At 39.4% G+C, this 25,468-nt stretch overlaps 1 protein-coding gene across 1 annotated transcript in view; it reads right to left on the reverse strand.

The window, feature by feature from the left end:
* Positions 1-12,636: 12,636 nt before the first annotated feature.
* The window catches only part of LOC117986798 (A disintegrin and metalloproteinase with thrombospondin motifs 1-like), a 52,799-nt gene continuing 39,967 nt past the window's right edge, over positions 12,637-25,468 (reverse strand). The window contains exons 15-18 of the mRNA XM_034973668.2: positions 22,525-22,647; positions 20,297-20,401; positions 15,335-15,467; positions 12,637-14,954 (exon numbers count right to left, since the gene is read on the reverse strand). Coding sequence (XP_034829559.2) covers positions 14,676-14,954; positions 15,335-15,467; positions 20,297-20,401; positions 22,525-22,647 — 640 coding nt within the window. The 3' untranslated portion in view covers positions 12,637-14,675. The remainder of the gene's footprint in view (positions 14,955-15,334; positions 15,468-20,296; positions 20,402-22,524; positions 22,648-25,468) is intronic.

Consider the following 25,468-nt stretch of genomic DNA (forward strand, 5'->3'; position numbering starts at 1 on the left):
TATTTAGGGTATATAGTGGATGAATTTGGTTTACGCACAGATCCTGGAAAAGTTGCCGCAGTTTTGAACTTTCCGACCCCAAAAACTGCACAGGAGGTAAAGATTTTCCTAGGCACTTGTTCTTGGTACAGGCGCTTTATTAGGAATTTTTCAACCATCGCTGCACCACTCAATAGACTAACGAGTAAAGGAAAGAACGCACCTAAATTTGAGTGGAGCGAACAGGCAGAGGTAGCATTTAATACATTGAAGAATGCGTTGGTAACCGCACCTGTTCTTGCGGTACCGAATTTTGAAAAACCATTCAAAATACATTGTGATGCTTCTGCATATGGTGTTGGCGGTATGCTAACGCAAGAAACCGATGGTTGCGATCATCCCATTGCGTATGTCAGTAGGAGCCTAAATAAAAACGAAAGGAATTACAGCGCGACGGAACGCGAGGCTCTAGCTGTGATTTTTGCAGTGGAGAAATTTCAGGCTTATTTTGGTTCCAAGCCAGTCACAATTATCACAGACCATGCATCCCTAAAGTGGTTCTTAAATTTAGAAAATCCCTCAGGACGACTCGCCAGATGGGGTTGTAGATTATCACAGTATAATTTTGTTATCGAACATAGGAAGGGTTGTGATAATGTAGTTCCGGATACCTTGTCGAGACTCATACACGTAGATGTAGTTGGGGATCGTAATGATAACTCTAGTCAACAAGTTTTGGTAGATGACTGGTATGACAAAACATTTAATGGCTGTAAAATCAATCCAGCAAATTTTCCGAATTTTAGTATTTTGAACGATAAACTATATCGTTACAGTAAATGTAAATACCAGCTTCTCAGTGAGTTCGACTGGAAAGAGGTAGTCCACAAGAACGACATCCTTAGAATTATGCAACAAAACCATGCAGACGCAACTGCAGGTCATTTTGGTGTGTTCAAAACTCATCGCAGATTATCCCTCAGATATTTTTGGCGTGGTATGTATAAGGACGTGGTTGAGTACGTTAAGAATTGTGATACTTGCTCTGCGTATAAACACACGACATCAGCCACTCCAGGTCTGCTTGGGAAGCCTAAAGTCTGCGAGAGACCTTTTCAGGTCATTTCGGCTGATTTAGTCGGACCTTTGCCTAGGTCTAAATCAGGATTTACATTTCTTTTTGTGGTGACGTGTTGTTTTTCGAAATATACAATGTTGTTTCCGTTACGGCGTGCCACAGGTGCCGCTGTTGTTAAAGCGCTAGAGAATTTTGTATTTTTGAACCATAGTGTTCCAGAGACTGTGATTGTGGACAATGGGTCCCAATTTACAGGATCTGAATTCCGTAATCTCATTAAGCGTTATAATATTCCGAAATTACACTACACACCACTGTACACTCCGCAAGTTAACCTTGTTGAGAGGTACAATAAGGTTGTTATGACTGCTGTAGCCGCTTTTGTGAAAGATAACCACAGGTCCTGGGACGAAAACCTGTACAAGGTCCAGTTCGCCATAAACAGTGCGGTTAATGAATCCACTGGATTCTCCCCGTTCTTCCTTGTCCACGCTAGAGAACCGGTCTTAAATGGTTCCTTCTATAAGGACACGGATAAGGAGTACGAGGCCGGAATTCCAAGGGAGGAATACGCAGGAAAGTTTGGATCTTTGGAGGACATATTTGGTCAGGTTAGGAGAAATTTGTTTCAGGCTCATGCAGAGTATGCAACGCATTACAACTTAAGGCGTAGGTCTGCAAGCTATTCTGTTGGGGATATAGTGTGGAAAAAGACCTATCCACAAAGCGACGCTACAAATTTTTTCGCAGCTAAGCTGGCACCTAAGTATGAAAAGTGCAGGGTTGTCAAGGTTTTGTCACCTTTGGTTTATGAACTAGTTAGAGTAGCTGACAACCACCCAATAGGCACTTGGCATATTAAGGATATTAAGAAGTAGATATTTGCCATTACTTAGTTTGGTCTAAACTGTTTGAATATTTAAGTTATCAATATTCAATTAGGAATTTGAATGAGTGTAGTGATGTTCTGAGTTAACAGTTACATTACCATGGTTCAGTTGAGGAGGAATGTAGTGGATGTATGTAGGGATGAATATGTGATGATTGGAATGCTTGTGGTAGACCAACCGGTTGAGAAAGTAAAAATGCAAATATCGTACTTTGGGGATAACGAAAAGGGGGGGGTTTTGTGTTTTGTTTTCGTTTTCCTTCTAGATAATGGATCATTTCTGTTATTTTTTCCGATTCTGTTCCGAGATCTATTTTCTAGGAGAGTTATTTCGTTTTTTTTTCTCATATTCCGATTTTGATTCGGTTTTATTTTTCCGAATGGGATAGAGAACGGTTGCCATATCAGATGGACCCGTTCACAACCAGTTTTTCCGTATTTGTTGAGTAACAAATATTAAGATGGTAGTTTAAAAGAGTGAACCACCGTAGGCCTAGACGCATTCTATCAGTCAGCTGAAGAATGATGCCAAGATGTTTCCACTCAAGTGTCTTAGACACCATGAAGTTTTTTTGTATATATTCTTTTTAGAAGTTAGGGTTGTGTAGTTAAGTATAATGTATAAAACCTTACACTGTTTTCAGTATATTTATTTTGTTAGACAATTTTCCTTGTTAGTAGTAGATGTGCGTTCACGCGTAACTTCTGTGTTTTTTTTTTTTGTTTGTTTGTTTCAGGCAAATTGTTAGTAGTTGTTGGATAACGCTGAGGGCAGCGTGGTTCAACCTGTTGAACCTTTTCGTAGGAGGGGAAGTATTGTGACGTTGTAAATTTTGAACTACTAATTAGCGTTTCGCTTTTAATTAAAATCTATTTTGTTCAAAGTATGTTGGTGCCACCTAGCATCAAGGTGCAGAACTACGCGTGGGTCGATGTTCAGAGTTCATTCGAGCCACAATAGATGGCGTTTGCTTCGTTGTCAATTGTCGTAAAAATAAAACAAAATAATTAAATAAAACCATAATATCATTTGTTTATTGTTAAGTCATTAACAAAACGGTTCTTATAATATATCCTTAGGTTCCGCAAATATTCAAAAATGAATTGGCTTCATGATCAAACTAACTGAGAGCGGCCACACTCGGGTTGCGTCTGGCAACACCGATTGGTGAGATTTAGAATTTTTCTGGAGTCAACATGTGAAGACGAATTTTTTCGTTCCAGGAAAATCTCACTCCTTTTCGCCCATGGCTTCGCCTGGGAAAATACAATAGTTATAAATTTAGTCATCCTAACGTATTTCAATGTTTCATCAATTATGGTGAGTGAAAAATCAAGTAATGTGGATTCGACAAAATGGCGGTTTGGTTAGAGAAAATCCTAATTTAATGATTTCCCTTTCAGTTCCAGTTATTTTACCTTCCCAAATAAATGAGGATAATGGGTTGTGGGTGGACTCCTGAAAACCATTGGTGGCCAGGAGTTCAATAGGTGAGTTGTGTTTGATCGGGAAAATTCCACGTGTCGAAATTTTCACACAGCACAAATTATAATCTTGTTTTCTTTGTTGCAGGGTTTCCGTTTGCGTTTCCGTTTTTAGTTTTCGGTTTTCCGTTTTTTTTGCTTTCGTTTTCCGTATTTATTTCTTTTGCACATTCACGTTGGCAACTTAATTCTATGGATAAGACTTGGTGAAAATCTTTGTAATGAAACATTTCGGTTGTGAAGAATCAAGTTAAATCGAGTTTTGGGAGCTTGGCCGATGCCGTCCAGCTACCTTGCAGTCTTCGCACCTACAAGTAAGCAAATGTTTGTATCCTGGAACAGTTTAGTGAACCTTCTTAGTGTATGTGTATAGTAAGAACCCTGTCTTTACTACTGAGCTTTTATTTTGAAACAATTTTATGAATTTTACTGTGTCATTGTCTATTCCATGCCAATGGCATGTTAAATTTAAAACATAGATTTTATGTACTATCTACCTAAGGCATTCTAATGTATCTAAATTAAGTCTTGGCATTAAGCTAGAATAACTAAGCATTATTAGCCATCACTATGTATTAAGCGACCCCGGTAAAAGTTACATTAAAAACAATTTTGCCTAACATCTAGCAAATTTCATTTATAACACCTCATATACATTACAAGGGAGTCGACGGCTAGCTTCTATTCTTTACTAGGTAGATAGATTAAGTAAAGTTATTTTTTTTTTCCTCTAATCTTTGTAAGGTGGTAGATTATTCCGTATCCGGGTATATTTCCATTCCGCCCAATTTATCACCCTTACACTGTCAGATCTCTGGAACAGTATTGTGTTAGTAGTAACGCTGTAATACAGCGTGGAATGTAGATGCATGTTCTTGGTGGTTCATCATTGCTGTGTGAAAAGATCTTACCATGACAGCTTCCGAAACCACATATGGTTTTTCCCCTGACCCACGGCTCCTGGATCAGGGCGATGGTCTCGTCTTCAACCTCCAGCTGCCTACGTAACGTGGCCGTGGCGAGGTGTTTGTGCTGGAGGTTGGTTTGAATGATCTTTATTTTTCTGTCGCCCTCTGTGCCGGGGGTTGTTCGGCAGGGGCAGTTTCTTCTGAAGCGTTTTGTGTCGCCTTTCTCTCCCGGGGTTGTATGAGGTTAGTCCGGGAGTCCGCTAGCATTTCCTCGATGTTGCCGAGGACTGTGCTTACGGAGGGCTCAGGTGTTGCACAGAGCTGACTGGTTGGTTCATCCACATCCATGTCACCACCCACATCAGGCTCCTCTCGGTTTTCAGGCTCTAAGTTATGCCCGGGCGGTACATCACTTAGTCCTTCATCCGTGAAGAACCTGATATAGATAGTGCCCGTGGAGTAGGCGACCTTCCTGCCGCGCTCCAGAATCGTTGGCAGCTCCTCGTTGGGAATTCCTAGTATCAGGAACACACCAGGAGGGCTGCTGGTTGTTCGCGAGTAGCTGAACAAGACCCACTGTGACACCTTATACCACGGGTTTTGATGAGATAGGACTTGATGTAGTTGGCCTATCTCCCCGTCGTAGTCCGGGACATATAGCCCCGACCTTACCCTAATTGGTATTTCGGTCTGTTGTATCACAGTGAGTTTTGTTCCGCTCTTTGGTGATGTTAAATTTGGTACCACGTTCTTGAGCCAGCTAAGTGCTTGGTCGTCGTGGCACCACATTTTTAGGACACCCTCGCTGAGGAAGGCTTTACCTTCAAACGCCGGGGCGTATCGGGTTTGGCCTGGCGCCAAGGGTTCGATACAGGCCGCGAAAATCGCCTTCTGTATCAGACCCTGTATGGTGTTCGCCTCAGCTTGAGTTAAGTCAGTCCTTGGGGTAGTTGTCACAGCCACACTCAAGTGCGATTGGACGGCTTTCGCGTAGTGGTCCTTCGCGTCTCGGTGTGGTCTGTGGTCCGTTCGTGGTCGTTTATATTCCCCCCTGGGTGAGATCGAGTCGTCAGGTCTATTCCTTTTGTTGTTAGGTTGACTTGACGACGGTCCGGGGTTGTTCTGTGTGTCTGGTTGTGTCATTCCCCTATTCCGCTTCCTAGAGCGGGGGTGAGCCCGCTTATTAGGTGGGTTGGGGACTTTTTGTAAGTTGTCACTGTCTGGTTTGGTTGTTGTTGTTGTTGTTGTCGTTGGGGGTCGAGCGGTGTTGGAACCGTCAGGGCCCGTTGCGCCCCGCGTCCGGATTGGGTTCCCTTTGGGGTCGGTGTGACCACCATCGTTCCCCCTGTCCATGACCACGGTTTGCCCAGCCCTTCCGGTGGTGGTGCTCGACTCTCCCGAGGCATGTGGGTTGCGGTCAGAGGCCGATTCCTGCCCGCTCGCATGTCCGCCGGTGGAACAGCCGGGGGTTGCGCGGGTGTCCGCGAGAGGCCGTACTCCACTTAGTGAAGGCCGTCCTTCGTTTCCTCCCTTACTTCCCCCGGCCGAGTCGCCAGCATCCGCGGTTGGGCAGGCGGGTTCTTTGCGCTTCCCGCCTTTTCGGTCTGCGGTCGGTCTGTCCTTCTGTGCGTCAGCTTGGGTGTCCGTTTGTGTTGTTGTCCGTCTGTCTGTCCTTTTTCCCTTCTTTTTCTTTTTCTGTTTGGGAGCCACGAGCGTCCATGCGCTTGCGCTAGCAGGCGCAGGGATCGCTGCGGCTAGGGAGGACAGGTCCATGTTAGATGCAGAGGTCGTTTTTATCGTCATCATATCGATAATGTGCGGGTCTTTGCCCCCTCCTGATACGATGGGGCAGCCTGGGCCCTGGGCGCCGTCCGTAGATGACGCCTGGGTGCCAGGGTGGGATTTGGGCGTTAAACCGCTACCCACCAGGAGACCGATACGTTTGTTGTGATCCGCCATTTTTTTTTGGTTTGATGTGTTACTTGTGTAGTGTTTGTGTGTGTCTCTGTGTGTAAGTGATTGTGAAGTGTGCGGGATTTTAGGGTAGTTTATAAGGGATTTTAAAAAGGAGGGTTATTTGGATCGGAACGGGGTGATTTGGAACACGGGAAGGGGTTTCTTGGCTCTGCTCAGGTGTTGGGAGTGGTACCTTAGCAGTTCCTTCTTGTCCAGGGTCCTGGGGACACCGGCAATCCGCAACCCCGCCGACCCGCCCGGTTGCATGAAGGATGCCTCGTTTAGCCTAACTAGCGAATGGAAACGTGGGCCGCCTGATGACGGCTGACACACAGATCATTAACTAGTTCCGCCACGCCGGGGATGACTGGGCTCTGTACCGTCGTTAAATCCGCACTCACAAACTAAATACAGCCTTTGGAAACCCAGCAAAACGTTAACGTGGAGCAGGAGAAGTCATTTACAGAGCTTGCTTCTGCAGTTTTTATCATGTTTCCACTGCACTTTACATTGATTTACTGTTTTACATTGAATCGTATTTATTTGTTAATAACTGAGAATACGTACAATACGATGTCTTAAGCTCTCACTGATAACCCTATCAGGTCATCATTAAGGGACCAACTCGTATATGATGGCCTGGCATAAAAGAAAAAAGACCAAAAGCGAGAAGGTATAGGTACGATAAAGAGAAGCTGAACGATTTTAAAGAGCTTTGATTCAGTCAGGTCTATCACACATTCTCTTTCCACTAGCTCACTAAATTCCGAACGGCAGTTTCCAAACACTAATTGGCTTTTCGGATGGTGATTCAATTTCCATAGTAACGTACAATGGCTTAATCTAGTTAGGCAAAACGTAAAGTGAAAATTATTTTTTAATATTATAGTAAAGCCCAATAAAAGCCTTGTGCGACGCTATGAACAAATAAGAAAACAGCGCGGCGCGATAAAAAGTAGGTACCTATCCTATGGCTATCTTCAGGATACAAGCTATCTCTGTATGCTCGCGACTTCATCGACGTGGGTTTCTGGCAGGAAACCTTTAATTTTCCGGGACAGCCCATATCCATCTTAACCGTACCGAATTTCATCACATTGGTTAAACAGATGGACCGTGAAAAGCTAGCAGACAGACAGACAGCTTAGATTTACTATCGCATTTATAATATTAGTATAGACTGAACGATTTCGTTGTATAACTCCATTGATTTAATTAAGATTAAGCCGATGCCTCTCAGTGCTCTCAGTTTATTCATAACGACTTAACGATCGATCTGGGAGGGACTCTTAAAACTGATTGAAGGCCTTGTTCAGTTGAAAGTAATCACGATTTTAGTGTGAAAGGTTTATTATTTGCCCAAATATTTCTAATTGGATCTTGAAGCAAATCGATTACTTGGAAAGGGTTTTGAGGTGATTATTTAACAAGTTTTATCATTTAAATGAAGACCTCTTATTATTTCTTCTTCTTTAATTTATGAGCTTTGCTGTAATCGGCTTGGCTTTTGTCTTCCTTGCCTATCTTTGTGTAAGTATCTCACTTGCCTGTCAATGAATGGATTGAATGTTTGATAAAGTTACTACACGTAAAAAAAGTTAGTTCGCGAATATGAGGAATGTCTGCTCGAGGCTGCTCGCTTAGTGTGCAACCTGAACCCCAATAAAATTGGCATTGTTAGCCGATAGTCACGGGTGACGGGTCACAGAATCACAAAATTTTAATAGAGCGTGAATTATTGGATATAATTTTTTTCAGTTTCTATTATTATCCACTTGCCACCAGGTCTGAATGCAGCCAAGCGCTAGTCTGTAAATTAAAAAAAAGTAGTTTATGCTAAATTAAATTTGTGATTCGAAAAAATAGTTCTTTACTCGAATTCACTGGAATTCGATGGATGAATTATTGGCTGATTAAAGAACAATTCGATGATACTTAACATCAGAACGCATGTTCTCCACCTCCAAAGTTGGTCACTCATCCAGTTACCGACTTGGGTCAAAGTTGCTTAACAATCGCAATCGATTGATATGCGTTGTTAAATTAGGACACATATCTCTTTAGGGACGTATAAGTTACAATACAAATAATATTATGTTACTTGCTATTTAAAGTTTAGGTATGCGATTTTTCTCTATTTTTTTTTACAAAGAATATTAGCCATGTTAAATGACTAATATTCCCCTTTCCTCTCCAACTAAGCGTCAGGCTTGTGCTAGGAGTAGGTACGACAATAGTACAACGGGCGGGGTTTGAACCGTCGACCTTTCGGTTTTCAGTCCACTCCTTTACCGATTGAGCTATTGAGGCTCTATAAATATAACAATGTTATGAAAATCTGATACAAAAATTTATGGAAGAATTCAAAAAGATATCTTGTACCGTAATAAAATCCCTACGGGTCTTGCAATGACCGAGTTTTATTAGTACCATAGGTAATCTCTGGGTGGGATCGATTGGGTCGGAAATAGAACTGGCGAAGCGCTTTGTGAAGTTTCTTTTCTGTCAGCAACTTTGTAGCAGTAAATAGTTGTCATTTTGTAACCTTGAAGCTCGAAGCTTATAGATTGTATTGTATGTATGTATGTATGTATTGTATTGACTTATTCATTGTACTTCATATTAAGTATACTATATTAAAAGGTATTAATTCAAACATTTGGCTGTGTAACTACCATTGTGTACCTACTTATTACCAATATACATTACCTAATTGTGAGATCAGATCCATGAGTTAAATGAGCACCTAAGTAGTAGAAAACTTTTTAAAGTTGAAGCTTTTTTAGTACTTTTGACAAATTGGAAATAGGTAGTCGAAAAATCATTTATCCAATTCGATGGAATGAAACTATACGAACAAAGCTTTTAAAAAATTCTATAAATTATGTATTATTATACTATCGGCCACTTAAGAAAAGCTCAATCAATCAGTGCGCGATGAAGAGAGATAGCTCCATTGCCCACTGGGTGGAGTTTCTTGCTTAGAGATTATTAACTTACGAGTACATAATTAAATCAGAAATGACGAGATCCGTAGTCTTACCAGAGTAACCGACTTAGCTCAACGGGTTGCGAAGCTGAAGTGGCAATGGACAGGGCACATAGTTCGAAAAATCGATAGACTTTGAGGTCCTAGAGGCCTAGGTTTTGTTAGGTATAGATAAAGATACCTACCTAAGCATAAAGATTGTCGCTATTAAGAAGGTTACAGCTATGAAAATTCATTCCTCTCTTTTCTGGAAATTCAGAACAATCCAGTAAATGTGTATATTTCGATACGTATTCGCAAATATAAATATCTGAATACATAATGGCGTTGGGGTGAGAAACGGTTGAAACGAATGCAAATCCAGTTATCTGGTAAACCCGAATCTAATTATTATACCTACCAACGTATATTGACAATAGGCCATTTCCCTCGAAATCCTGTGATGAGTCTTGTTTATAACCAAAATACCAAAATGGAAATTATAAGCAATTAGTGAATATTGGAATATTCATACTATTATTATAAATGCGAAATTGTGTCTGTCTGTTATCTTTTCACTCCCTATCTGTTAAGCCGATTTTGACAAAAAAATATTCAGAGATAGTTTGCACCCCAGAGACAACATTTATGCTACTTTTTGTTTCGGAAAATCTAATTTAAACAAAAAAAATAATTAAATTTTGTAAATAATATTATGTACTTATTTTAAATATGAGGACTATAAATAAATGACAGGTTGTCTGTGGTCTAAAATATTTTTATTTTGATAAAAATTGAAAGTAAACGAAAAATAACGGGTCTTTTAATAACTTACAACCTCGTCACTTGTAATGGCCATTGTTTTACCAAGTAAGAATAATAATTAAAGCATTTATAATAAACGTAATTAGGTACCTACTATTGCTAACCGAAGAAGGGTTTAATGTGTTCCAAGCTATAAATTCTGAAGGATTAGATTGCAAAGTTTCGTCAACTAAATTTGCTTTGCTACTGAACTTGCTTAATCTTATTCAAATCTAGTAAGTAGGAAATTTGTTTTATATTCGTTCGTTTATTTAATTTGCATAACAAGTCGAAAGATAATTATTAATCGCTCAAAATATATTTTCCACTTTTCAATCACTCAATTTTATTACAAAGAGGGATCTTTTCATAGCTCTGAATAAAAGCTTTGGATTATTGAATTCTGGTCATGTACGTTTCGGATGCGCATTATTATTCCACACACGCACGACAAATTATTTGCTTTATCAAAATACTAGCTGACTCCACCCCGGTTTCGTATATTGTGTGGTGTAAAATTATGAGACAAATATAAGTTATACCTAAGTCATAAACAGAATTATATATTTTAAGCTTATATATAAACAAGCTTATGCTCGCGACTTCGTCCGCGTGGACCACACAAATTTCGAACCCCTATTTTACACACTTAGGGGTTAAATTTTCAAAAATCGTTTGTTAGCGGATGCCTACGTCATAATAGCTATCTGCATGCCAAATTTCAGCCCGATCCGTCCAGTGGTTTGAGCTGTGCGTTGATAGATCAGTCAGTCAGTCAGTCAGTCACCTTTTCCCTTTTATATATTTAGATGTGTCATTTTATAAGCATACTTCATGCGCATACCTATTTGAGAGCCTGTTAATAGTTACCTATGTCGTTTGCAGTATTCGCTTGAACTCGCTTAGTATGTAGATTAGAGTCTCCGGAGTGCATCAGCATACGGAATACGAAATTTTATGTGTTGTTTTCTTTTACAGTGGACTACCTGACTTTTCCTAGTTTTTCATGAGTGTGCTATATAAATGTAAAATACATGTAGGTACTCACATGTAATGTAACCCTCCTTCCTCGTGATGTAAGATACTGAAAGCCGCGTAAAGATGTTCATAGTACAGAAGGTTAGTAATCCGTGAATTTACGGATCCGTAAAATCACGGATGAGTGCACAAACGCCCTAAATATAACAATTCTAAGGCATGCAAATTTGTACTAACTTATTTTGAGTTCTGTGGTTTCTAGATACAAAGGCAAATAAAGAGTTTAGTGAAACTGGGGTAGGTGCGAATAAACAAGCCGCTCAAATGTTGTCAAAGCGGTTAATTTTGCTTTGAGCGCGCTAGTCAAAGGCTTGAAAAGATTTTCCGATCATGTCCGCTTTCCAAGAATTTCGGGATTGAATTATAATCAATTTCTCGAAATTTTCTCTTTGAAATTGAATGCGTACCGTAGTTGTTAGGTAGATATAAATAAACAAAAAGGTCAAAAAAGGTTTACGTGAAAAAAGGTAGGTATGATAAAAGATAGCGCTATAGTTACTGTCTGTTTATAATTACGGTTTATTTCATAGTGGGTAGGTACTATACATACAGTAGCTAGATACCTACTATCACACGTCGGAATTTCGTGAAACTAATAATCTACGCGCAGCGTTAAATAAATACCCTAATATAATACAATACCTATATTATTATTATACCTACTAGCTGTTACCGCAACTTTGATCACGTGTATTTAGCTTTTTAAAATCACGTGGGAACTGTTTGATTTTTCGGGATAAAAAGTAGCCTATGTCACTTATTCAAAAAATCAGGCCGATCCGATGCTTCGTTGCGACGTGATTGAAGGACAAACCTTTGAAACAATAAAACTTGCGCATTTTTATGGGTAGTGATTATTAACTAAATGATGCCCCCATCTTCATCTGCGTGTATTAGTAAAAAAAAAATATGGGAACTTATTAATATTCCAGAACAAAAAGCAGCAATGTCTGTAACAAATCCGTCAAAATCGGATAAACGGATTTTCTCTAACTGCCTGCAGCGGTTTATCAGTCAGTCTGTCAAGACAAGTCTTTTATATGTAGGTACAGAAGATCCCGTGCTGCGTGTGGTACTACGCAGATTTGTTACGTGTAAAAAAACCGGCCAAGTGCGAGTCAGACTTGTTCACTGAGGGTTCTGTACTACAATCATATTTTATCGACATTTTGCACGATAAATGAAAAACTATTATATACGAGTACCTAAAATAAATAAAAATCTGTTTTAGAATCTACAAGGAAAGCCCTTTCTTAGAATACACCATTTGGTATAGTAATCTTACTTAGAAAGTTGAAAATTGCAATATTTGTTCATGAACACAGTTTAGTTTTTTTCTTCTGATGTAACCACAAATTCATGGTTTTCAGATTTTTCTCCACATTTCTGCTATAAGATCTAACTTTCTGTCGACGGGAAGTACCCTATAGGTTTCTTGACAGACAGACAGACCCACAGACAGGCAAAAAAGTGATCCTATAAGGGTTATTTTTGAGGTACGGTACCGTAAAAACAAATGAAAACAAAAACCTCATAGAAATATTACATTTATTTTAAAAGTTGAAGTGTGTACAATAATTATGGCACTTCGTTACGACCAATGTAAAATACCTTAAACACTAAGATTGCCTACATAAATATTGATAAAATAGATAACTATAACAGAAATCAGAATACTGATGGATACAAAAAACTTATATTTAAGTATTGTTAAACAACATCACATCTTACAAATCTTTGTAGATTTTGTTCCTATAGTAAGTACCTATACTTATATTGAACTTCAATTTCAAGTTACCATAGACGTGATAGATTTAGATACGTTAGCTCCTATTGAGGAAGTTTTCAGGCAATGTTCGATAAAATTTTCATAGATGGCGCTGAATACTACCACCACTAGAGATGAAAAATAATACCTATATCTAAATGATCCATGCTTTAAATCCTAGAATTTTAATCTGATGCGAATTAATTAATTACTTATATTTTAGTTCACAGATTTTGTGGGGAAGAAACGTAAGGAAAATTGCAGTGCACGCTAGCTCTTACTCTTCATCTATGCCATTGATTGACACGACCTAATCATTAAAGCATAGATCATATAGATATAGGTATTATTTTTCATCTTTAGTGGTGGTAATATTCAGCACCATGTATGAAAATTTTATCGAACGTTGCCTGGAAACTTTCTCAAAGTGCATCTAGAGCCTTTGGCACTAATGGTATTTGAAGTATGTATACGTAGAAGTCATTGATTTGAAATATTAATTTAAGGGAAGTTTCCTTCGCTCATCCTCATTCCTACATTCATCAACTCTTCAAATTTAAACGTAGTTTTGTTCTTATTTGAATAATACAACTAAGTAATCAAACTCAATGAAATGTAGACAAGTTCTAAAAACTATTATCTGTGGCTGTGGTTTGCCAGATTTCCGTGAAAATATCTAGTTTAAAAGTTACATGAATTCTAAGATTTGTATGTAAACTCCTGATCCCGTGTAAATTTTAACGATAATTTTACATTTTTAATATTTTTACCCAGTTGAATTTTGTGTGGCTATTCATTACGTACCGTATACGGTATTAACGTTAAGTTAAATGACACAAAGTTACAGATTTTACACATAATTAAGTTCCTACTTTTATATTTTATTTTACGAAGCCGTGTAAGAAAATACAGCGCGTTTCATTACAGATTCAAGACGTTGACATAACGTCTAGTAGATGCTTCAGCAGAAATCGAATACAAACGTCCATAAATAAGAATTAATTTAATTCAAGTTACAGCTGTTAACACTTGACTGCTATAACACTTGCAAAAGAAGGTGTACAATGGATATTTCAATGTAGATAACGGGTACATACCACGATTAATTTGATGTTTTTATTTGTCGATATTTCAACCCTTAATTAATTTAAAATAAGCTTAAAATCATTAGTGTACAATGCAGTCTAAGAGATGAGACGTGGAGAAGAGACCAGATATGCACGACCATGGCTACACTTGACTTATTATATCTCTTATTATATCTTTCTGTTCTGTTCTCCGGCTCTATCGCAGCGCATGGATGGGTAGTTTGTTAAAATCATACCCCGAAACGAAAATTTTATCCCTGATCAGTGTCTACGCAGCATCGTATTGGAACGCTAAATCGCTTGGCAGTACGCTCTAACCCTCCTATTGGACCAGAACTGAGCCAACTAAATGATTCATATGATGCTCAAATGTCAAGAGGAAAGTTAAAACCTTCAACATCTTATGACAACCCAGGATAGAAAGTCCTGGCGCTCACATATTTAAGGAGGCCCGATCCCAAATGAAATCGGACACGGGCGAGAGGAAGAAAGAAGAAATTAAACTCAAGCCCTTCCACTTATTGGCCACAATTAACACAACACCAGGCAGGTAGTCAAGATACCCGTTGGCCGTTGCGCACTGTCTAGTCACCAGGCAACTCTATCAACGGCAACTGTTACCTCCTATAATTTTAAATGGGTGAACACACTGTCGACTAGTCGTTCGCCTATATTTTGGGCCGCCGAGAGACTAACTAGTCGGTACTAATGGCTCTAAGATACTCCATCAATGCGGCTAACAGCTTTGCAGGCGTTGCAACAATACTTTTTGAAAGGGGGTACGATGCAGTTCCTCTCGAGCTGTTCTCGGGTGAAGAACTCGCAGTATTGGGTGGCGTCAGTCGCAGGACAGCCGGCAGGTGGTCGGTAAGGGCAGCGGCGGAGACGGCAGCGTCGCCGGCGTTCTCGAGGCTTGGTGCCGCAGAGGGCCTCGTTGGACGCCGGGCAAACTAGAGGCCGGTACGATACCCCTCGACCGCAGGTTGTTGAACACTGGTAATAGAAAGTAGTATGTACGTATGATGTATGTATGTATGTATGATGTTAATAGTTGGTACCTTATGAAACTTATATTTTTTTCAAGGGGTCCTTCATTAATTTGATAATATGTGACTCTCCATTATGTACATACCTATATTTACAATTTTGGCAATTCCTCATTACATAATAAGTCACAACTCAATCAAGTCAGGTCATCAGGTTAAGTCATCGTAGCGCAGTTTGATAGAAGTGGTGTTTAGGTAAATTATTTGAGTTCAAGACATCTCTGCCAATAAACCGGATAGGCTATTCAGTTGCATAGGCTGCTTCTTCTCTAGTTCAGAGGACGAGGAGAGTGCTGATGACCCCTTATATCTGAGTCCGTACTTTACCTGAGTCCAAGGCATCTCTTGCCAGTAAACTGGACACGATATTCGGTTGCAGGGCTGCTTCTTCTCTGGTTCAGAGGGCGGGCAGAGTGCTGGCGAGACACTTCGCCTTATCATTTCCCTTCTCGTAGTTAAGCTGCAAGGAAAAAAAACATGAGATTAGACGAGCGGTAGGTATTGTTCAACAATCTACGGGCACTAGACGGGTCATTGAGAACAAAAAGTTTGCAAGCTGCAACTCGCTGTCATACTGGTCATACTATACTTACTATAGGTATAACGCATAACTAAGTCGGCACCTGCGGCACTGTAGAGCGGTGCGGGAGGGTACACTGTCACTCTCCCTTTGTAAAACTTACAATTTGACGAACCACAGAGTTCTCGCGTCACGCCATCACACCCCTCCCTCACCCGCAGGAACCTCCTCAGTTATGCGTTATGCCTTTAATTTTGACAGTTTCACAGAACATGATACGGAATGACCCATCTAGTCCACAGTACACAGAGATCGTTAGTATTTGGTAAGCGTTGAAGACGTAGGTCACTGCTTCGTATGTAGTGGAAGGGATGTGACGACCGTCGGAGCATAGGTAGTTTCCTACAGTTCAGGAAACAAAGATTGACATGCGCCGTCCGGCTTTACTTCGAACCACCAAGTAGATTGATACCATGATAACCACTAGTTCAAGGGCAGAATTCTTACTACCAGACGGCATGTTCAAGAAAACATATCTACTCGCAATGTAAGATACCTAGTTGATTTCGATTGATAGATTCGAATTAATAATATCTAAGTGATCTAGCAAGGAAAATAAAGTAGGTAATAGTAGGAACATTTATTTGTTTAAAGCAGACGTCGACTTTCACAGCCAGCCGACTTGATGGATCCTATGGGCGTGTTATTGGAAATCGCGTTCTGTATTGACTTACACAAGTATATATAGACGAGTAAGTAAGGACACGCACACATGATCGACTTTTGCTGAAGTAAAAAAATATTTAATTGGTAAAATCTTCAAGGTCGCGTCACCGACATGCTAATGTAGTGATTGGAGTGAAAATAAACTTTTCAGTCTTGTCGGCAGTTCCCGCTGACTGCCAATATTTTTTTAATACTATTGTATGAGAAGTTAGTCCTTGATTACGATCTTACCTGGTAACTATAAGTGACGACGCAGTCTAAGATGGAAGCGGACTAACTCGGAAGAGGTATACGACAGCTTTCTTTTAACCATACCCCTCATCAGTTTCTTCGCAGCACTATGGTACAAAAAGTACCTATCGAATTTTCAATTGCATTTTTAATGATATTTTTGATTATTTTTTTGATTATTAATTGGGTGTCAATCTTTGATGACACTAAACCTTTATAAATTATAGGTACACTTAAATCTTCTCGAAGAATCCGAATATTTGTTGGTGAAAATTGTATGAAGATCCATGCAGTAGTTTCTGAGTTAAGGGCGCAGTTAACAAGCAGATCAACTTGAATAAGGGACTTTGTTTTGTAATAAGTTGCGATGGTGATATGAACGAACAGCTTAAACAGCTGATTCTCGAAACTTGAGATTTTGCATGTAGTTTCTCTCTATAAAGTAAGTAAGGATTTTGAAGAAATCCAACGAGAATTTTGAAAAATCTAGTTACATGCGGATGAAGTAGTGGGCATCAGCAGCGGCGTGCACAGGGTTTTAAAGCTAGGGTAGGCATTAGTTAGGTAGGCCTGTTTACTGGCAGGTCATAATGAAAAATATACATTGAGCTATTACAACTGGGGTAAGCAGTGCATTTATGCCTCTATGACCTGCACGCCACTGGGCATCAGCTAGTTCTAAAATATAGAGCACTGGTTATATCGCCCGTGTCCCGTCCGGCCGCAAATGGTGATATGAAATATGAATACAAATTAATTAACCCTGAGGGATTTATCATTTATGAATTATTCAAATGTATGAAATACGCGTTATTTGCAGCAAAGAGATAATAATTAATATTATGTAATGATAAATTACAAAATATATTTTTGGTTACAGTAGTTTAGACTACATACCTACGTCTCTTTTTTAACCGACTTCCAAAAAGGAGGAGGTTCTCAAAGGCTTGTACCTCAAGAATCGTACCTATACTAGGGTGTGAACAAATTTGCACAGAGTGTATTTACTTTTTATTTCTGTGGCTGCTATAACAACGAGTTACAAAAAACCAAGATGGCAACTTTCAAAATGACTGCCATGCAAATTAAAAAAAAAAAAGTACATCTTGTAGGTACGATGGTACAGACTAGAGCCCTTAATGTGCAAATCCATCTCGCACCTTATCGGTTTTATATAGTTCTGTGATTACTAGCATACACATAACTACAAAGTATGGAGAATTCAATACAGTTAAGAAGGATAAACCGATTAGCCTTCTTCCTATTTTTCCAAGCTACGGTTCATCGGCGAAATTGTTCTGTGTTTGCAAAAGAAAAAGCCAATTTACTATCTATAGGTATACATATACTAATATTATAAATGCGAAAGTGTGTTCGTTTGTTTGTCCTTCCTTCACACCCTAACTAAGCAACCAATCGACTTGATTCTTGGCATAGAAATATTGGCAATTTTTTATCCCGGAAAATCAATTGATCTGCCAAAAACGAACTAAAAAGTTAATCTTTACTCATTTGAAAATAGCGTCATACATTTTATTTAAAAAAATTATAGCCAGTATCACTCGGATGATATAGGAATTCTAAAGATTCTAATGTTTCGTCCATAATACATCCAATTCAGGGTTCAGGCATTTCGAAGTTATGGTGGGATAAAGAAACTCATATAGGTACCATATAGGTACATCACAGTTATAATACGGTACGCGGTCGAAAGTAATGTACATCGGCCTTTAGAATGACAATTCGGCTTTGTAGAGCGTTGTCTCTGTCACTCATACCCATATGACACTTTGTCGGTCTCAACGACGGGGACAACGCTCTACAAATCTGCTATCTCATTCTAAGGATGTACCTACACTACTTTCGGCCGCGTACTGTACCACCATGAACTCTGAAACTTTACACTGGGCAGTCATGGAAAAGACAAAGAAGGAGAAAAAGCAGAATAGAATCACAAAATTACGTTTGTATTATCCACATTTTATAAAAAGGAAACTAGCTAAATCCGGGCACGCTTTGCTGTGGCTGGTATTCATTATTATGGAAGTAAATCATTCCCGTTCCCGTGGGAACTTTGGTACCTATGAAAAGTACATATATAAAAGCACTCTTACTTACCTATGTAGAAATGCAACAACGAGTGATTTGAGGTCAATCCATCGACCACTTTTAACGAGAGCATACGAGAAAATAAATTCGTTATAAAAGTCGTAAATGTGTTCTCTGCCTAAACACAAAGCGAGGCTGATTTGCTTATCTATGTAAATTCAAAAAGTCTCTGTACCTTTCGGATTCGTATGCGAATGCCGCATTCGTATTCGCATGGTTGACCTGAGTCTATATAAAAAAACTTCGACTAAACTAGAAATTGAAACATCGATACATGTGTTTTGGCCTCAGCTTCGCCTGCGTCACTTTTCGAGCCAACCTGTAATATAGATTTGACGGTCAACTAGTTCCTTTAGGATCTTCAAAGTTATTCAAAGGATAAAAGCTCCAAAGGAGTAAAGATAAAAATAACTACTTAAGTGCTGTACTTCGGGTCCCAGTAAACCAATTTTGATCAATAGGTACTTGGAAAGCTTTCAAAGTGTGAAAGTTTTGTCTCAATCGCTCCAGTGGTTTTTGCGGGACGAAAGGTTACTAGGACACTTAGTAAGAAGAGAGCACCTACTACTTAGCGTGAAACATCTAATTCTAGAGCTCAACGGTCAAGGAGCCGCTGCGCGCAGATTAGCAATCGAAAAATCGACGTTTCAAATCCCACCCGTTTAACTTATTATCGTAATCGATAAAATAGCTAGAGCGGGGTTTTTTTTAAAGTATAGGGCAGATAAAACTCATAATTGGGAAACTTTGTACTTTATAGAAATGACGGAAGAGTAATGTATTGAAACGAAAGTAAAAAATTGTATATCTATTATGGAACATGCTCGAGGCTCTAGGCAAACGCGGGTGTTCAATTTACTTGTACAGTGTTCTTCTTCCAAGTTTTCCCAAAAGATTTCAAACATTCAGTTTTCCCAAAAGATTCCACAATAAACTTATTCGAACAAAAGCCCTTTACACGAGTAAAAACTAACAAGTACCTGCAACTCAAAGAAGGCTTATACCTTGTTACAATAAAGGCTTGGACAAAAAAGCGGCGCCGGCAGTGACACGGTACACGGCTACACGTCTATCGCGCTCATAAAATATTTAATTGAGTTTTGAGATTCTTGTAGTCACTTATCAATTCACTAGAAAACTCGATTTCAGGCCAATCTAGTTGGTCCTAACACACGTCACCAGCCAAATCTTATTGTAAATTTGTTCTAGGATAAACTAGTCTCCCTATACCCCTTATGTTAGTTGAAACGCAAAACAGCTATGCCTCTACTAATACAAAGTACGCCTATTACCTACCAGTTTTTGAAGTAACTTAACTATCCAAATTTTATCATCATGTGAGCGTACTCGAAACTGTTACGTTAGTGATGTAATGTTAGTATTCAGTCAACATAGTGTCAACACAAATGCCCTTTGACACAAATTTTAATTTCCGGTATGCTCGATGGGCACTTCGAATCGGCACAAAATATAACTGTCATTTTCTATGGCACATCTTTTCCACCATACCTACTTGTAGGTTGTATTTATGTCCATTTCAGTGCTCGTCATCCAAGCGAAATTACAACTGCAACAAAGCACGACCACGACGGCAACTGGAGGCTTTCATCTGCGTCGCTGCCACTGCGCTTCATGTATGTCCAAGGCTTTAAAGCTCTGCACAAAGCAAAGTATGATAAAATAAGACTCTAAATAATACCCACCTGATGTTAGCTGGAACACAGAACAGCTGTCTCTCCTGCACACCCTTCTCCCCGCAGGTGGCGCTGCACTCCTCCCACTCGCCCGTCGCCCACGCGAAATTGCAACTGCAGAACAATACGCATTTTTTAATATCTTTATTTGTTTAAGTATGAATTACTGTAGGTTCACAGTTAGCTACTTTTAAAAGCACGAATAAAGCGTGCGAACTTCAAACTACATATTATAATGCATATCGCACATTACACCACACGCTTATAGTAAACCAGCGAATGCCCGCGACATCGTACGCGTAGATTTAGGTTTTTAATAATCCAGTAGGAACTCTTTGATTTTTCGGGATAAAAAGTAGCCTATATCACTGTCCAGGTCTTAAAATTATACCCATGCAAAAATCATGTCGATCCGTTGCTTCCCATGCCCGTTTGGTTTCTACACGGCATCACGCTCATCACGGAACGCTAAATCGCTTGGCGGCATGGCTTTGCCGGTAGGGTGGTAACTAGCCACGGCCGAAGCCTCGCACCAGACCAGACCAGAAATTTAGAAATTATAAAATGTCAAACCCCTTTGTCGTCGCCCACCCAAAGGTCTTCGTTATATGGAAAGCGTAGGGAACTTGTCTTAAGTCAAAGTCAAATGATTTATTCAAAATAGGTAATAAATTACTCTTTTTGATAGCAGGCATATAATTTATTAATTTAAGCATACCGCATTGTCATTTATTGTTGCTCCGTCGTAAAACAACATTAAAAAACCCATAGTGGGCCCCTCTAAATTACATTTTATGTCAATACGCAATGTGAATTATGTTATCCACGTTGACTGCATGACATCAGTTCGGCGTCCACACGTCAAACGCGCCAATAAAATGTGGATGTCGTCACTTGCCGCATTCATTTGGCGAGCGCGGCACATAGAGATGACGTCATTAGCATATTATTTAGTACTACTAAAATGTATTAGTAGCAGTGGTAGCAAAGCATAAAAAACATCGTTGCGGTCAGCAACGTGATACCTTATAGGTATGGTATGTACACGCTATTCTATATACCTATTATGATTAAATAGATTATTATTTTAAAATTACTGTACTTGGTCCACGTGGACATAGATGTTTTAAGAGTCCCGTGGGAACTTTTTGATTTTCCGGGATATAAAGCTTATATGTGCGTAACAGCTAGCCGACGGACATTGAGACACAATTTCGCATTTATAATGTTAGTATAGTATTATAGATTAGGTATAGGTACCTTCTGGGTAAGCCCGCATTAATCTGCATCAACACTTAAAACCGTGAGTCCTGACATACTGCATGTTATTAAAGAAAAAAGTTTTGTGAGTTTTGCAAGGATTCTGAATGAGTCGTTTGCTGATACGAAAAACTCGCGATAAAAAATTCGAGCTATGAATAAACAGCACAAATAATTCGTTTTTCTCATGAATAGATGTTTCTGATTTTCCGCTTGCGGTTTTATTCCGAAGTTTTGAAAGTATTCCGGCTGATCCGACAGATTCGTTATTCATACTTAGACGTAGGTAGGTACGTATTTACAGAGGTTTAATTTAGGGTGAAAATTTATATTAAATTCCGAAAAATATTTTATCATTAAATTCCGTATTTAATCATATAAAAATCGATAAACATAAGGGCGCCTTCAGGCTTCAAACTTGCCGCCAAGGGCCGCGCGAAGGTAGCGCGGCTGCAGCGCTGCGGCCGCGCTGCATTGTAAATCCATATAATTTCGACCGATGAACTGATGCGGGGTTGCAGCCCAGGTCGTGCGTTTTTATTTATATGGATTTACGAAGAAACGCGACCGTAGCGCTGCAGCCGTGCTGCTTGCACACGGCACTTTGCGGCTAATTTAAAAGCGCCCTTAATCCATAAAAAAGACTTCTGAGGATCGTTGTTTCGCACCTCTTTGATATGTTCTGATACTCGAATCGCTATGGGTCTCCTCGTTTGACCAATGTAGGAGCTCCCACAGCTGCAGTCGATCTTATACACTGGTATGGCAGACGATCCTTCGGTGATCGCATCAAATGGGCAATCTTTTGTAAGGGAGTAAAACACGGTCTTGATGTTGTATTGTTTTTCAACAATGCACAAGTACCTATTTTATCAGTTTCTCCTTTAAACTTTAGATGCGATAAAAAGAATACTGGATGGCTCGAGTTGATACGGTGACGATCCCTTTCCGAGTTGATATTATGTGCCCTTAGTTACCTGTAGGTATTGCATCGCTCGTATCGGGGCGGTCCGCAATACTGGCCGCGTGGACAACGCGGGCGGATCGCGCGGATGCCGCCGCCGCAAGACACCGAACATGGCCCGCGCTCACTCGACCACCTTCAATTAAAGAAACATATTAAAAGACAGAAAGCATGGGGTTATTCAAGGGGCGGACCAACAAATTCCTAAAAGGCCGGCAACGCATCGGCGGCTCCTCTGGTGCTGCAAATGTTCATGGGCGGCGGTGATCACTTAACATCAGGTGACCCGCCTGCTCGTTTGCTCGCTATATTATCTATTTAAAAAAAAAAAAGCTTTGGAAGATACCGGACCTAAGTCATGGAAAATAAGAGCGAGCGAAGCAACCCTATTTATAGGATTCCGTACCTCAAAAGAGAAAAAGGAACCCTTAAAAGGTTACTTTGTTGTCTGTCGGTCTGTCGTCCCTGCCAAGAAAACCTATTTGGTACTTCCCGTTAACCTAGAAATGAAAAAAAAAGATTTTCATTTATTTTTATGCATAATATAGTTTTTGATGCAAAATGTCGAAAAAATACGACTGTACTACGGAACCATCGGTGCGCGAGTCTGACTCGCACTTGGCTTTGGAGTATTATTATAGGCATTTAATTGGGTAAACGATTTTTAAGAAAAGAAAAATATTCTTGTAATATTGTAATCCTCAGTAAACGTGATTTGAAGAAGGGAAGCACTAATACCTTTGAAATTCAGACTGAAGAGAAATAAGATTGCCTTATTTCATAATATGAGGTTTAGGGATAATAAAACAGGAAAATGCGGAGGAAGATTACGATACAGTTTACTTTTTAACCTACAGAAAAAGGATCCTTCTTATCAGAGGTCAGTGGTTCGATCCCGGGCACGCCTCTAACTTTTCGGAGTTATGTGCGTTTTACGTAATTAAAAAAAAAAAACTACTTCGTTACACAAACACTAAAAATTGAAAAATAATTTAATTTATTACCGAATATATTATGTATACAAGAGTTAATATAGTTCCATAATAATACTTTTTGGTGCCGGTGCCAATTAGCTTTAGCTGCGCGAATCGTCCAGACTTCATATTTTTATGGGACTCCACAATGGCACCTCATTGGCACCGACCCCAAAAAATATTATTATGGAACTATATTAACTCTTTTATACATAATATATTCGGTAATAAATTAAATTATTTTTCAATTTTTAGTGTTTGTGTAACGAAGTCGGTTTTTATTTTTTTGTAAAAAAAAATTATTTCACAATTTTTAGTGGCCCCATGGAATTATGCTATGACTGGTTAAAAATCTACTGTTTAATAAGCTATTACACTGATCGCGAGCAATTTACTCTTATCCGTTGAGGAGTTCCAGTATCTATCTTCGAAGATGTTCATCAGATCTTCACCAAATTGAAATGGGACCAACTTTGAAGTATACCCTTTCAAAAAAAAAAGATTTTTCAAAATCGGTCCAGGCGTTTTCGAGTAATCGGGGAACATACATAAAAAAAGAAAGATTCCGACGAATTGAGAACCTCCTCCTTTTTTTGAAGTCGGTTAAAAATCCCTTGCTTTAATGGTGAAGGAAAACATCGTGAGGAAACCTGCATGCCTGAGAGTTTTCCATAATATTCTCAAAGGTGTTCTCAAACCCTCAGTGCGCGAGTCTGACTCGCACTTGGCTGGTTTTTTTAACCAAACAACCTCTGGTGGCGCAATATTTTTTAATATAAGACAACCGCTACACTCTACAAGTGGGACGAAATTGAAAGTTTTTAACATTTTGGAAAAGCTGATAAAGAAATGGAAACTGTGCCTCTATCAATATACTACTGTTTCACTTTAACCGTTTGACGTCAGAAATGATGGGACGAGGTGGGACGGGGTGGACAAAAAGGTCAGACAGAAGAAATGGCGATGTGGCCCAAAGCTCTTAAACGCTTCGCGTCTGAAATTATTTAATATTTTAAGCTGGATAAGGGTACACAAACAGAATATATTATCATTTTTTAAGTAACTAGGTGTTCTTAATCAATCCTTCAAAGTGCAGACGAGAAAACGTGGCGGGACTTAAGCCAGACGGAATTCTTAGAAAGAAAATTGTTTGGGCAAAGAAAATCGTTAATCGCACAAACAATTTACAATGATTAAGTTGCTCGTTGCCTAAAAGTTGGCTGACTTCAATAAGAAAAGTTTTACTTACTATACTTCATTTTCGTAACTATATTATTTTTGCCAAAGCTTGCAACGAGTTTTACCGTTTCTTATGAAACATTGGCATTTGAATGTCGTTCCTTTGTCAAAGCCACAAGGACGGATTGTGCAATGACCACCATTGACATTGTAAGTACCAGGCATGAAATTAATAGATCAATGTAGAATACGGAGCACACTTCATACCAACGAAGTTTAATTCTCATATGAATATTAAACTAATCAAACTCATAAAAACCAGCTCCACAAGTTAATATTTATGTGGTTTCTGGATTTCTGTACAAATGTGTAGTTTCAAAGTTACACGGCTTATACAAAGCTATAGTTGAGTGAGAAATGAGAATGCACTCCTCTTAATTAATTAATTACCTTATTATGATCACAGTATAAGGAGACACAGAAGTTCGACGCCTTTGATCTCGTGGTAACGACAACCTTTCAACATAGGTCCCTAACTATATAGGCCAGTTCGGTCGGGTCTCTCCTGCGCCCGCACTTACGTGTGCTCTGTTTAGACAGCTTCGTCTGATCTCTGTAATCATCTTCATCATCATGATCTCAGGCTCACTACACAGCACGGGTCTCCTCTCAGAATGAGAAGGGTTTTGGCCATAGTCCACCACGCTGGCCAAGTGCGGATTGGCAGACTTCACGCACTATTGAGAACATTAAGAAGAACTCTCAGACATAGGTTTCCTCACGTGACTTTTAAATACTTAAATT

Source organism: Maniola hyperantus, chromosome 12 (assembly GCF_902806685.2).
Source record: "Maniola hyperantus chromosome 12, iAphHyp1.2, whole genome shotgun sequence".
NCBI classification, from domain to species: Eukaryota; Metazoa; Arthropoda; class Insecta; order Lepidoptera; family Nymphalidae; genus Maniola; species Maniola hyperantus.